Source organism: Mchenga conophoros, linkage group LG23, assembly GCF_057382185.1.
Source record: "Mchenga conophoros isolate Kocher_MC1m ecotype Shallow Benthic linkage group LG23, M_conophoros_male_GT1.1, whole genome shotgun sequence".
NCBI classification, from domain to species: Eukaryota; Metazoa; Chordata; class Actinopteri; order Cichliformes; family Cichlidae; genus Mchenga; species Mchenga conophoros.
In genome coordinates this window covers 42,106,460-42,120,474 of record NC_140547.1, presented here as the reverse complement: position 1 = coordinate 42,120,474, position 14,015 = coordinate 42,106,460, and the positions used below count along the sequence as shown (strand labels likewise).

General features: G+C 41.5%; 1 protein-coding gene across 1 annotated transcript in view; it reads right to left on the bottom strand.

Moving 5' to 3' along the window:
• Positions 1-12,446, bottom strand: part of ptgfrnb (prostaglandin F2 receptor inhibitor b) — a 75,428-nt gene extending 62,982 nt beyond the window's left edge. The window contains exons 1-3 of the mRNA XM_085264453.1: positions 12,082-12,446; positions 5,737-5,849; positions 5,063-5,321 (exon numbers count right to left, since the gene is read on the bottom strand). Coding sequence (XP_085120579.1) covers positions 5,063-5,321; positions 5,737-5,849; positions 12,082-12,127 — 418 coding nt within the window. The 5' untranslated portion in view covers positions 12,128-12,446. The remainder of the gene's footprint in view (positions 1-5,062; positions 5,322-5,736; positions 5,850-12,081) is intronic.
• Positions 12,447-14,015: the final 1,569 nt, after the last annotated feature.

The window sequence follows — 14,015 nt, the reverse complement described above, 5'->3', positions numbered from 1 at the left end:
CTCTTTATCTATCGATCAGCTCAACACAAACCAGGCTGTCAAATTAAAACATGACGATCAGGCTACAACATGCTGCTGATAGCGACGAATACAGCAGATATGCATGGGTGTTGCTGGTGCTTTGTTGATTCGGCATCAACAGAACTCCTCCTCTCGGGCTTTGGTTCTTTGTATGATTTTGGGTGATTTGCATCATGATGTCTCTGTTCGTTTAACAACATTCTATCCATAGGAAAAACTGTGCTTATTGCAGGATTTAAAGCACTTATTTGAATCCTTGAGGCATTCTTAAACCGTGGACATAAACAGGACTGCAACAGACACCAGTCAGACCTGGCAGTGGAGGTCAGAGCAGCCTGCAGGCCTGCTGATGCTGCTGTGCTGCAGTGCTGTCTGTGGCAGATGACAAAGGCAGAGCAAATAATCTGCGTTTTGCTCTATCAATTAAAATTAGCCTGAAAGGAGTTCTCAAACCCTCAGCGACCTGTACTTCACTTGTTTCTTACATAACCAATCAGCCTCAGTGGGCTGAAAGAGGCAGCGCACGTTTGTGTGTGTGTGTAAGAAATGTGGCACACATATGACTCAAATGGTATAAATCTAGCTCATCATCTGCGTTAAAGACAGTCTCGGTCAGAAATATTTTGTCCTTTACATGCTGCAAAACGAAGCGCTCACTGATACATATGCTCTACATATACACGACAATCTCTCGCTCACAAACAGCGCTGCCTAGTTAATTCAGGTCTAAATTTAACAAGGTGTCTGGGGAGCCGTGCTGGGAAGCAGAGAGCAGCTGAACATGATGGTGCATTATGGAGCTAACTAACCTGCTGTCAGACATTGCTCTTTGTGAGTTCATTTCTTAAAACCTCCTCAGGTAAAATCTTACTCAAATTACCACTTATAAAAAAGAAATCCTTTCTGGAGGACAGAATTGTCCTGAGAAGGATGGGTTGGACACGGGTAAACACCAGATTAAACCAATGCGGAGAGTACAGCTTTAATTGCCAACTAGAAAAAAAAGAAACCCAATTAAATTCAAAGGAAAATGCTGAATACATGTTTCTTTGTCAGGAAGTAGTTCAAATTAAATCTTCACACTGTGAATGTAGTAGATGATCTGAGTAATGGAAAGCGTATCTCTTTCAACCGTGTGTCTACAAAAGATCTAGGGACCCATTAGCTCTTCAAAGGATAGAGTCGGTTTGAAATAGCCGGCTTTTAGATAAAATAACATCGGCAAAAACCTGGAACTTTTAAGCTGCAATTAAGCAAGCTTAACTGCATTTCCTTTAATGGCCACTTGTTCAAAAAAGTCTGTGCCTACACACTCTTGGTAAAAAGTTTAAAGTTAGAGCAAAAATCAACACGGTTCATATCTGATTTTCAGCTCTAAAGTTTATTTTTCTCTTCATAACAACTGTGCAAAGGATGATTTCTGAGGATGATGACTCATTTAAAATGCTTGGATGCTGACAATTATGCAGAGTCAGGCACGGAAAGGCTGCTCTTTGTGACAGGTGGGTGCTGTCATACATGGGTGTAGCTGCCAGCTGTCCTCGAGGCTTCACCTCTGCTAAACTTGTGTCTCTGAACTTGACCTCGTCTCATAAACTCTCCTGTGATATTTATTTTGCATCCTTGGTTATTCAAATGAATGATTAATATATTAATATAAATCTATACAGATTTGTCCACACTGGATATGACAGTAAGAGTTAGTAAAGCTCTGTTAACGTGTCCCTCTACAGCCTGTTGTTTCTTAGTTTCACCAGTGAAACTAATTAAAAACAAAACATAGATGACATATTGTCGCCTAGGCAACCACCAAGCTCCCAGTGCCTACAGACATTCACTAAAACATGCTGGTCATTGGATCGTTTGAATAAATATCAATGTTTTCGACATGTATTAGTTTACATTATTACACAGTTATTATGAGTGAGCATGTCTAATATTTTTCCACTAAACAGTCGTCTTCTACTTTGGTTAGGTTTGTTTGTAACAACCATTTATAAAAACTTGTGTTTTGCTTTTGTTTGTTTTGTTTTTTTAACTGCAATTCTGGTCGAGTAGCTTTTATAGTGTTAATTCAACATATACTACAAAATAAAATGACTTTTTTTAAAGTACATTTGTGGGCAGTTTATTTTGGAATTATCCAATCACAGAATCAAAGGCACAAAGCCTGTGATGTCATCAAAGGCACAAAGCTTGTGATGTCATCACATTCTGTCATTGGAAGGAGAAATTCAGCCAACCGGATAGCAACTCTTTGGTGGCAGAACTACAAAACAACCTGTTTGTTAAAACCAAGATAAGGAAGACACAGAGACGCAGACACAGACGCAGACGCTGAAGCAGACGCATATAAAATGGCAGAAGCACAGATGGAAGTGGTCGTGAGCCCAAATATAACGGTTTTGCAAAGATCGGAAAATGACCTCAAAAAACCCCAAACACCAAATCCTGAAACACGTCCTCTGGCACAAGTTCAAACCGAAGTGGTCGTGAAAGGCAAGAAAAAAAGGGGGCAAAAACAGAAAAGAGTGGCTGAAGAACCCAGACGACCGATTACTCGGGCGTATGCTCGGGCTCTTCTAGAAGCCCAAAACAACGTGGCTGATGGAAGCAACCCGAGAAATGAAGAAGTGTCAGGAAACCCTGAAGGAACCTCTGAAAGGGAAAACCCTGGATCCCTCCCTATGTCAGAACCAAAGGACGACGTGAATATGGAGACAGAGGCAAACACGAATAACGCCAGTGGACAAAACCCTGGGCCAAATGGAGGGACGTGGCAACATCAGCCAAATCCCAGATTTATACCCCATGATGGCAGAGTCCAGTATGATTCATGTTGTGAGATTGCTGCTCTCAGGCATCAACTACAAGCTTCCCAAAACCACCAGAACGAGCTTTACTGGAAACTGGTAGCTGCTAATAAGAGGGCTTCTTATTACCAGTCTAAGGTGACCAAACTTCATGCACAGATGATCGCCGACAAAAAACAGCATGAAGAAACAATTAAAAAGCTCATAGAGCAACTGGAGGAGGCTAATGATAATAATAAGCCTGATACGAGCAAAACAGAGGTTCAAGCAAAGGACAACCAAGCAGTTGTCATGCTGGATGACATGATTCGTGTCCTGCACGAAGACGTCAGCGACCCTACCACAGAGCAGTGTGTGGATTCTTCTACACAAACCACAGAGGCTTCACACACGGACTGTGTAGGTCTGAAGGAGGCTCAATTTGAAGTCCAATACAAGACTCAACAAGAGCAAATAGGAACACTCCTAGAAGCTCAACACCAACTCAAGGAACAGGAAGATAAACATAGGCAGGACCAGGAGACACTGAACATGGAAATCAGTGAGCTTAAATCCCAGCTCTGCTCCAACAAGGAGCTTCATGACATGAAAGCAGAGACTCTTTATCAAGAGTTGAAAGAAGTCAAAGCGTCCTACATTAACATCACACAGGAGCAAAATGAACAAAATTCCAACACAGCAAATGGAAAATCTGAGCTTCTGGTGGAAAAAGACACCAAAGAACAGGACAAGGAAGAAGAAGGAGAAGACTCCCTGACATCAACTGAGATGTCTCTGCATGACTCTCTACAACAAACAGAAGACAGAGAGAAAACGATAACTACCAATCCAGCTGAACTCGAAACTGAAGCTAAGACTGTGCCAGAGAAAAAACCCAAGAAGAAGAAGAAGAGGAACTGGCTGCGTCGGCTTTTCAGCTGTACCAGTCCACAGACAGACTGATTTACACAACTGTGGAAAAACTAAATAAATACAAAAAAAAAAAAAAAAAGGAAAACATAGATGTGTCATTATTTCATATAGATTTCAAATAACATACCATTTGATGTCAACATGTTTTAGTTGCATTTGCAGTGCTCGTGCTGTTATATTCTTATGATTCTGTTCATTTTATGAGTGTATCCTTCAGCCTTGCTTCACATATTTACTGCTGCTTGATCAGCTTTAGTCCTGCTAGCATCAGCACAGGTAGAAACAGATCACACATCAGAGAATCGGCCGTGCATCTAAATGCAAATGGAAACTAAAAATGAAAACATAGATAACTGAGCTGAACTTCATAGATCTGAAAGTTGACCAATGCATACATAGTGCTAAAAATCAGGTATCGGGAAAACACATTATTTTATATTATGCTGAAGTCAATTGTTATCCTTTTTTAAAACTATATCATATAATAAAGTCTGTTTTGAAGTTTACTATGGTAAAAAAAATATTTTAAGGCTTTTCAGATATACTGTAACTTCATAGGTATGAACCATCAAAGCATTTTCATCATAAATATAAAACTTCATTAGGTAGATCTGTTCAAATACTCATTAATGCAAATATCTGATCAGCCAATCACATGGCAGCAACTCAATGCAGGTGTAAAAGGTGAGGTCTAAAAAGAACCTTTAAGAAAATATGAATCCATCTTAATCAGTCTTTAATTATGAAGCAATCACCTAACTCCCTCTGACAAACAGACCTGTGGCCAAATTTATAAACCACTTTTGACTTTTTCCAAGGTGAATATTGTCTGGCAGCAGGTGCCCTTCCCCTCCCAGAACACGTCAAGGACAGTTACAGCAGCTATTACAAACATTATAAGCAGAATAAACCATGAAACTAAACATTTCTCCTCCTTGATATTCTTCATCCAAATCCGTGCCTCCCTGGTCCTCATTTGACATAAGCCAAGTACTCCCACCTGACATCTGCTCCCCACGCGTGTGACACTGTGTCGAGGTACGCGTGTCTATGCAAAAACCAAATTATACGCCAGTGATTGTCTGAAACCAGCAGGGGTGTTCATGTGCAAGAGGACACATCCATGGTCAGCAGAGCATTAGTAAGTTGTGGGGGATAGCTGTTAAATGGACCAGCATAACCAAATAGCCTCAAACACAAAGTAAAAACACAGCTACTCTGCATCAGAAGCTTTGTATCCTGAAAGGACAAAATTGGCAAATACACACACACAGACACACAAAGGCACACGTGAGCACGCACACACACTTTCATACCTGTGAGTTGGACCTGAGCCATATAATTTCCACTGATGACGTAGTCGGTGCTCGGTGTTTGACACTCGTAGAAGCCAGCATCCGTCAACTTCACCTCAGCAATCTTCAGCTCCACCTCGTTGTCTTGGAGACGCACCACTGAAATGTCGCCGGACGCCACGCGCTTGCTGTAAGACTGGTCGGAGTAGCGAGAGTCGAAAGAGGAGATTATCTTTGTCTTCTGCCCTTTCGCGTCCTTTAACATATTCCATTCAAAATCCTGCAGAGGAGGGATACAAACAATCCGAGTGTTAAGTGGATGCACACACATAAATATAGGCGGAGTAAATTAGAAACACTGGGCCGGAGCAATGGGGTCACCAACCAAAATAATATTCAGCTTAATGGGAGTACAGTCATTAGTGGCTTGTGAGCCAATAATGTAAGAGACTCTGATTCCATTACAAAGTGCCTTAAAAGTATACTTCCATTCACTTTTTCCTGTATATGCAAGAAACCCAGAGGACAAAATCTGACCCTTAGTGACAGTGCTATTAGCAGCTGCAAATAAACAGAATATGCAGTTCAATTAATAATCTATTGGCCACAAGTAATACACTAAATACTCATACTCTCCAGAGGATCAACTCTTTCAATTCAAGGGTGTGTGTGTGTGTGTGTGTTGGGGAAATGACCTGCTCACTAGGTCCTGTGTATTCTTTGACATCACATCTGATGGAGACTGGCTGGCCCTCCACCCGGATTAATGGACCAGGAGGCACCGTCACCACACGGGCCGAGCACCCACCTTGAAGGACAGAGAAAACATTTTAAAAGATTAAAAGTCTATAACAGGAAACAATAATATTTGGAGGCTTAGTTGGAATCCAAAACCTCTAAGATGAAAGAAGATTCACCCTTATGTGAAGTAAAATAGAATTTACATGAAGAATAAGCTGTATTCGCATAAATTCGGCAAGAAAAATGTTTAAGAGGGAGCAAGCTACAAGTCTGACAACCAATTAACAAACTCTACTGAGTTAAAGAAGAAAGATTTTACCAATTGAAGTTGCCTTTTTAAAGACAAACAAAACAGAGACCAAGGCACAGACACAGGTCTTGTTGGAACTTGAGTGAAGTGCTGACGTTATTGACGATGACGGTGCTGAAACCTGAATTGCACTCTCTCCACACACACTTGTTTCTATACACGCTCACACCCACATCATTTTCTCTGGCATGAACACCAACCGCTGGTTATGACAGCCCTCCAGCAGCTTTCAGAGAAGGAAGAAAACAACAGCGAGAGGCTGAGACTTATATGCGCCTCTTTAATTTAGCTTCAATTGCGTACCAGATCATTAGTGCTGTTTGGTTACATTGTAAGACCTCTCGTATCAAATCAAACCATCTGCATTTCATTCCTCCTTCGGCAAAGTGTTCGACTCTTGAATTCCAGCTGGGTAAGAGCATGTAGCAACACAGCCGAACTGACGGAGACATGTACAGTTACGCGATACTGTGCTTTCTGGTCGGTGAGGCGCGGTCCACACCAATTAATGCCGGCATCATCAAGCTAGTTTTAACGAGCCACACCAAACTCATCCGCACATTATCTTCAATGTAGGGTAATAATAATATGGTAAAGTAAGTAGTTTTTGGTAAGTGACACCCAGATATGAAAGCTGATACTGAACATGCAGTCAGATTAGTCTATTTGTACTACAGTGTCAATTTAATGTCGACTCTCCTTTTGGAAATTCCATTTTTGCCTCGTGCCAGGTGTCAGACAAATACGACCAACACGACAACAATACAGACATCACAGTTACAGGCATTAAAGACGGCTCAAACACAACACCCACGTCTTATCATATTTCAACTTGGTTTGTTCAGAGTTATACTACAAGCTATAAAAGACCTCAGGGCACGAGATGTTCACAAAGGAGGTGTGCCTCCGTCCTGATGGTAGTAAAGTGTAATCACCATAAAGCAAGTGCGATACGTCACTGAGGATGTCTCGCCACCTTCACACCACTCATGTCTACTGAAGCTATCACATGTAGTGTCTGCCCCTGCTCACAATCCTATTGAGTGTTGTTCTTCTTCTCTACAGATGGTGAAAACACCATGAAAAACATCGTGTAACATACAGGTAAGAACATCCCAGGAAGTTAGTGCTGTTCATCAGAAGAGTCCAGACTGAAGAAGTCACTTTGATGACTGATGAAACATTTCTCCCACTAGAAACGCTTCATCCAGATGCAGAGAATCAATTTATGGGGACAATTAAAAATACCAATAAAATACAATTTATGAGGCCTTATGTAGGAAAAGTTCTTCAATCCCTGTTGCGCTCAGTTCAGCGCACTGAAACGCCCTTATCAGCTGTAATGAGTCCTGTAGGCATCATCAGTAGGCGCCCGCTTTCACTTACTACCAAGCTCAGTATTCAGTTATCCTCCATTGTAACCGCTGATAAACCAGAAGCTATCTAAATTACAAAGGAGACAGCTAGCCTTTCTGTGTGCTTTGTAAAACGTGATTTATAATCAGGATCTTTTCTTAATCTTAACCAAGCAGTTTTGACGCTTTCGCCTACTGAAACTAAAGTGAACAGGATGTGGAAAGCAAATCAAACAAAACCTAAAACATCAGACTCTTGTTTGGTTTAATCTGAAGAACTTAGCCTATTATCTCCATTCAGAAAGACACAATGACAACCAATGAGGAGTGTCTATACCTGCTGACTAAACAGTACAGGAAACATTGGACTGATAATGAGGAACGGCAATTCAATAGGCTAAGGTTTGCAACGGGTGTCTGTTTAACATCCTCCGTTTTATTCTTAAACTCAGGTTTGCTGAAGTCAGGTTCCAATTAACTGCTTTTACCATCCGTTTTGTCAGCAGGTGTACTATGAGAACAGCAGCACTGCAAAGTGTGTCTGTGCATTGAATATTCTTGAAGGCCAAGAAACTTAAGCAGTCATGTCATGGCCTTTCAATCGGAGCATTTCCACTCTGTTCGAAGCCAGATTAATAAAAATAAGGAGAACAACCACGCAGATCATCAAACAGTTTGGGAAATAATCTAATAATTAGTTCTGTATAGACTTCACAGAACAGGTCTCAGAAATTATTAAGTTTCAGCCGTCATCAGGACCTACCTGGTCAGACTGTTGTTTGGCAACATATATTGTAATTTCAAAAGCAACCCCATGTTTAATTTGGTATTTTTAGGTCTATATATACCAATCAACACATCACCAAAACCTCTATACTGAGAGGTCTGCAAGCAAAGGAGGATTTTTACAGCAAAAGTCATGTCTTCTATCTTTAAACCCTTAAACCTATAAATGGATCAGGAAAAAAAAACACAGTACTTCAAGAAAAAGCCCTGTGCTTGCATGAGCCATCAATATTTGTGAGAGGTTCAATTCTTATGTTTTGGCAGTTGGCCTGGCGGTGTGAGTGCATGTGTGAGCCTGCTGAGTGTGGGCTTTTTTCTGCTTTGCAAGTAACATGGAAGTAAGAAGCATATGAAACCTACTGTTCCAGTTCACTGTCTGTCTACAGTGGTCTACAGTTTAATCTGTCTCCATCTTCACATCAGACATGCATGGTTGACAGTTTGGTCTCAAATGACAATGTGATGCTAACAGTGAACATCCACTACAAGGAGCACCTGAGGCTCACTGAGGTTTTCTGCACCACCAAGGCGAAGCCAGCAGCAAGCAGATCTCCTCCACATGCCATTTAAATTACTTCCTTAGCTAATGCTAAGTTACGATCACGTGATGCAACCAAAAACTTTGCTTCCCTTTTAATTTTAAGGTACATTAACACAAAAGGGTCAAACAGCATGAGGGCCATTAATCACCAAGAGGAAAAACGTTGTTGAGATTTATGTTCAAACTTAGTTTCCAGCCTGTATGACTTTTGGTCTCTTGTGAAAATAAAAGATTGGAACCAGCGGAGCCCGAAAATTCCCACAAGATACGATTTTGTAAAAAAAGGGATGTCTGGATATTTTTACGTCACTGTGTTGGAATGAGCGAGCACGTCTGGATCACCATCTGGATGCTCAGTTGGCTTTTTATGTTGAGGTGATGCTGACTGTCAATCTTATCAGCAAAAACCCTGAAACCTGTTTCTTCTGTCTTATAGCTGAGGTTTTATTTCTGCTTCATTAGAGGCAGTTATGCTATTGCTAACAGACAGGTGGCAAGAGTCAGCAATTTTACAATTTAAGCTTGTACCCCTTTTTTGACCTCGTTTGATTTTTCTGCTTCCAGCTGAGTTTTCTTATCTGAAAAAGAAAAAAACCCTTCCTATATAAAATAAGGCATCAGACTGTGACACCAAGTCTCTAATTTCCTGTTTTCCTTGTAATTCATGACTATGTGTCGAAACATTGCAATGAGTCACCACAAACAGCACTGGTTTGGGGGCCCTGAGTCACGATCAGGTTCAACAGTTTCTTCCAATAAAAGATGATTGCAAAAGCTTTGATGGGATTATTTAACCTAGCTATATTAATAAGTACGATAGCTAATCTAAATCTATAGTTTGGGCAGTACTATAATAGATACTGTCTGGTATTATAGGTGTTCTTCTCATTTCAGACTTCTGATTCACCACAGCTTTCAGAAAATCCCATGATTTATATGGACGAACACTATATTTAGGGTACATTATACAATCATGAGAAAAAGCTTTTTCAAAGGGACTCTATGCTATGAACAAAATAAGATCCCATGAATTAGTAGCTTTTAGAAAATAATAACTTAAAGTACTGGTTTTCATTAAGGAGAAAGTTTGGCACAGTCTTTTTTTCTTTGTTTTCTTACAATGTTGCTTCAAGTCATTGCAGTTTTTTGGGTACTTCTTTATGCACAGCTCTCTAAGGTTCCTCATGGCATTTCAGTGTAGTTAGTCTGAAGTTTAACTGGGCCACTGCAACACCTTGATTCTTTTCCAGCCATTCTGTTGTAGATTTGCTGCTGTGCTCTGGATCATTTGCTGTTGACTGATGGTCTCAAATTTAAGTCTAGAAGACTTTGCAGTCATTGAGTTGCCCATGGATTTCTCTATATACCAATGTGCCCGGGGCCATGGCTGCAAACAATCCCAAATCATCGTGCTGACAGTTGGTATGGGGTGTTTGGCTTTTCAACAAACGTGCTGTGTATTATGTTTGAGAAGTCTTGCAGTTCGCTCAGATTAAACTTTGCAAACCTAAGCTGTTCTGTTCTTTTACAGAGAAAAGGCTTTCTCCCACCAACTTTTCCAAACAAGCCATACTTGGCTACATAACATTCCCTAATTCTTTGGGAAGCAGTAAGGGTCTACTTAGTTTTGTGACATGTGACAACTCTCTTTTGCACATGTATGCAGTGCTTCTTTGATTTTAATGTGTGATCTCTGACTGAATGCTCTCTTAAAGTAATACATCATCTTAAAAAGAAAATAAAACTCTTTGAGGTTGAGTTTGCAAAGATCGAGGAGATTGAAGAACTCATCCCCAGCTCCAGGGTGAAACACTGGATCTGGATTCATCCAGTGTCAGGGTTAAGACTTTCTAAACTTTCATCGATGACTGTTAATTAAACACTAACAGATGGATCAGTTGTCCCGTTATCCTAGATTTAATTTTGATGGATTTGCACTTAAGAGGCTTCCTCCTCTTTATGGGTATGGCTGTACATGGGACATTTGGGAAACCTAAGATGGGACCAGGCTCTGTAGGGACTACCTGAGGTCACACAGCAAGTGATCTTTAAGCCCTGCAACCAGAAACAGATCAACAGTCGGTTATGTGATGTTGTGTTACCTGAAGCCTGACAGTATTTTGCATATTATAGTCGCTTTCTCCTTGTGTGGAGTCAGAATACACACAGCATGAGCGCTGGCAGCATCTGATCATCTTACACTGCACTAATTTAAGCCAAGTCCCCAACTCTCTCTCTCACACACACACATATACTGGAGAAACCCTGTGGCAGTCATGGTTATGCTCATAAACATATGGCAACTGCAGTATCCAGGTATGCCAGTGAACAGGCCCTGGTTTGTCCCTGTGGAGAAAACCAGCCTAACACCGGCTTGGTCTGGCTTGGCACTTTGGCTCAGACCAGTCTGATGTGATTATAATAATACAGCTCATCATTATGGCCGGGCCGTGACTTCTCAGCAGGCTAATGGGACCATGTCAACTCATGTTGGCTAATTGGTCTTAATGGGAGCACAGTTTGCTAGGCTAATGAGAAGCTGAACAGGAGAGAGAGACTGAGAGACAGAAGAACACCCGAAACTTGAATTTTTTCCTTTTTAGTCCCTTTTTTCTCCTAAGCCCTACCGTTAAATAGAATAAAGTATTTATAACACGTTTACATAATTTTATTTAAAAAAAAATACACACCAAATAAATTATCACTGGTGGAAATGACTTCAAAACGTTCGCTTAACACACCTGTATGAGAAGGTCGACACTGAAAAAAATTTTTTTATGGAGGAAGTAGGTGCAAATTTTTACCGTGACGAGCTTCATTTAAAAACAATACATTTTTACGTAACTCTATCAGTCACACCCAGCCGCGTCTCAGATAACAACTCGGTCATTGATTTTCAATCTCTTGGATTGACTTTTCAATTCGGCCTAACCCAATACACCAACCGACACTTCTGTTTCACTGAAATTTCAAGTTTTTAAGGAGGCTAGCTTGCTGCCCTCGCAAACTTATTCCATCCAAATCCACAGCACTAGCAGCGGGAGCCAATTGCAAAGTTACAAATCCATTAAAAATAAGTGATAGTTGATGGGTTGGCTATATGCCGAATTATATAGGTGGTGTTAAATATGCGGAAAATGGTTTAAATGATGTTTTAAAATGGATGTTCGCTGATAGACAACCGAAACATATTAAATCGTCAGATTTCAAAACGGAGTACAACACTGGCTTCTCGCGACCAGAGAATGCCGACATCTATCGGAGTTAATTGACCATCAATATAGTCAAGCAAAGAAAGGTCTCTTACCGAGCATCAAAAGCCCGAAAGCGAATGCGAAAAGACACTTATCCATGTTCCCTCCTCTCTTATTCCACTCTTATCCTTTTTCCTTAATTTCCCCCCGCTTTCTTTGTCCCGCGTTGGGGGTAAGACCAGTCCTCTCCCGCCGCTGTCGGGCAATCCAATAAAACTCTCAGATGTGTGCAGTCAGTCCGCACCGCACACCGGGCGGAGCCGCTACGCAAAACGGATGCACACACCGCGGTTTCTGATCCAGCGAGCCGAAAGTCCGGGTCCGGGGGGAGAGCGTTTACACGGCACTTACACTGAACCGGTGTAATGTGTGTCTCTGTGTGTGGGAACTGGGACGAGCTACATAGAGAGGGGGGTGAGGCTGATAGAGGTGAGAGAGAGCGAGAGAGAGAGTGGCCGGAAGTTAGGTGACGGTCTGGAGGAGGGGTGGAGGGAAACAGGGAGGTCCCAGGTGGAGAGAGAGATTCCCACATCATTCTTGCTGTGCCACAAGTTTTAATAGCGAAGATCGCAGTCTGTGTTACACGTCGGGCACAGTCCAGTGATGATATGATGGATTTCTCCATCACAGAGCTTCAATTACAGCAGCTCAATCTCCAGCGATTATCCTTTAATATCGACCTACCAGCCCAGGCTAATACAGCAGCTCCTTGTGTATAATAATTGATACATTTGATTGATTTCTCTCTACAGTAATGTTGCTTTCATGATGTGTTGAAATTGATACTTTGATACCCAGGATGCTTTATGATAATAATAATAATAAAGCTTATTTGGAAAATAACTATAAACATTTGAAAATCGGCAGTGATAAAGGGCCAGTACACTAAATTAGGAGTACAGAGAAAGGTTGGGGTGGGGGGGCACCTAGGAATTTATGGCACAGGCCACAGGAGAAGTGTAAAAGGAAGGTGGGGGCTGAAACTTCTACTGTTAACATGATTCCTCAGGTCTTCCAAAGGCAATTTATTGTTATTTTTACTATTATATAAGCAATATGGTCATTATAGTCAGTTCCATGAACAAACCGCATATATTTGGAGGCTAAAAGAATCCGCAAAAATCTATGTACTTCCCTTCCAAAACGCCTGCCGCCTTGTTTGCATGCTAACATTTCTCCCATTTTCATTTTCCCTGTGGCCTGCCCTTTCACCAGCGCTGACACATCCCAGTTGTCAGTTACAGTCCTGTGGCCAAACCCATGCTGTCTGCTTACACAAAGCCACTGGGCAGGGCAAAGTTCACAGCACGGAGACAGAGAAAGAAGCAAGGGGCCAAGAGGAGGTGAGGACTTTGGTTTTGCAACCTTGGGGTCAAGGGTTAAGACTTCGTAGGTCATCTGCGTTGGTGCTTTCTAATTTTAAAGTGTGCGTGTGCAGCCTGGTACTGTATGTGGTCCAACACCGGAGACTCTGTTGTCGCACAACATCTGTTCAATCTGACACATACGCACACACGCAGGTTTATGTTATTGCACCACTACTCTATCAGTTATTAACTAGGTCATGGAGTCTTGGCACCACCTCTGGTTTCGCTGACTGTTATTCCGACCAGCAACCTCAGTTATGATTCGTTTTAGACCGTATGAAGTCACTTATTCAGAAAATATGGAGCTAGAACACCACCTTCTGGTCACGGAGAGGAACACTGATAGAAACACATAAAGAGAGACGAAAACAGGGAAACATAACTGGAAAATATAACCAAATCCAGGGACTGTAGATGATCTGAAGGTGAAGGTTTTACCCTGCTAGGATATTATCAGGTACCAGATTGATTCAGTTAATGACATCACAGCCTTACTGTTATGTGTTTCCCTGTGAAAGAATGTGTGCGTATTTCACTGAAACACACTCCTGTACACACCCACTGCCACATGACTTGCCTCAGAGCTGGTTATGGTGGACGCTTGCATGTCTGCGGGTAGA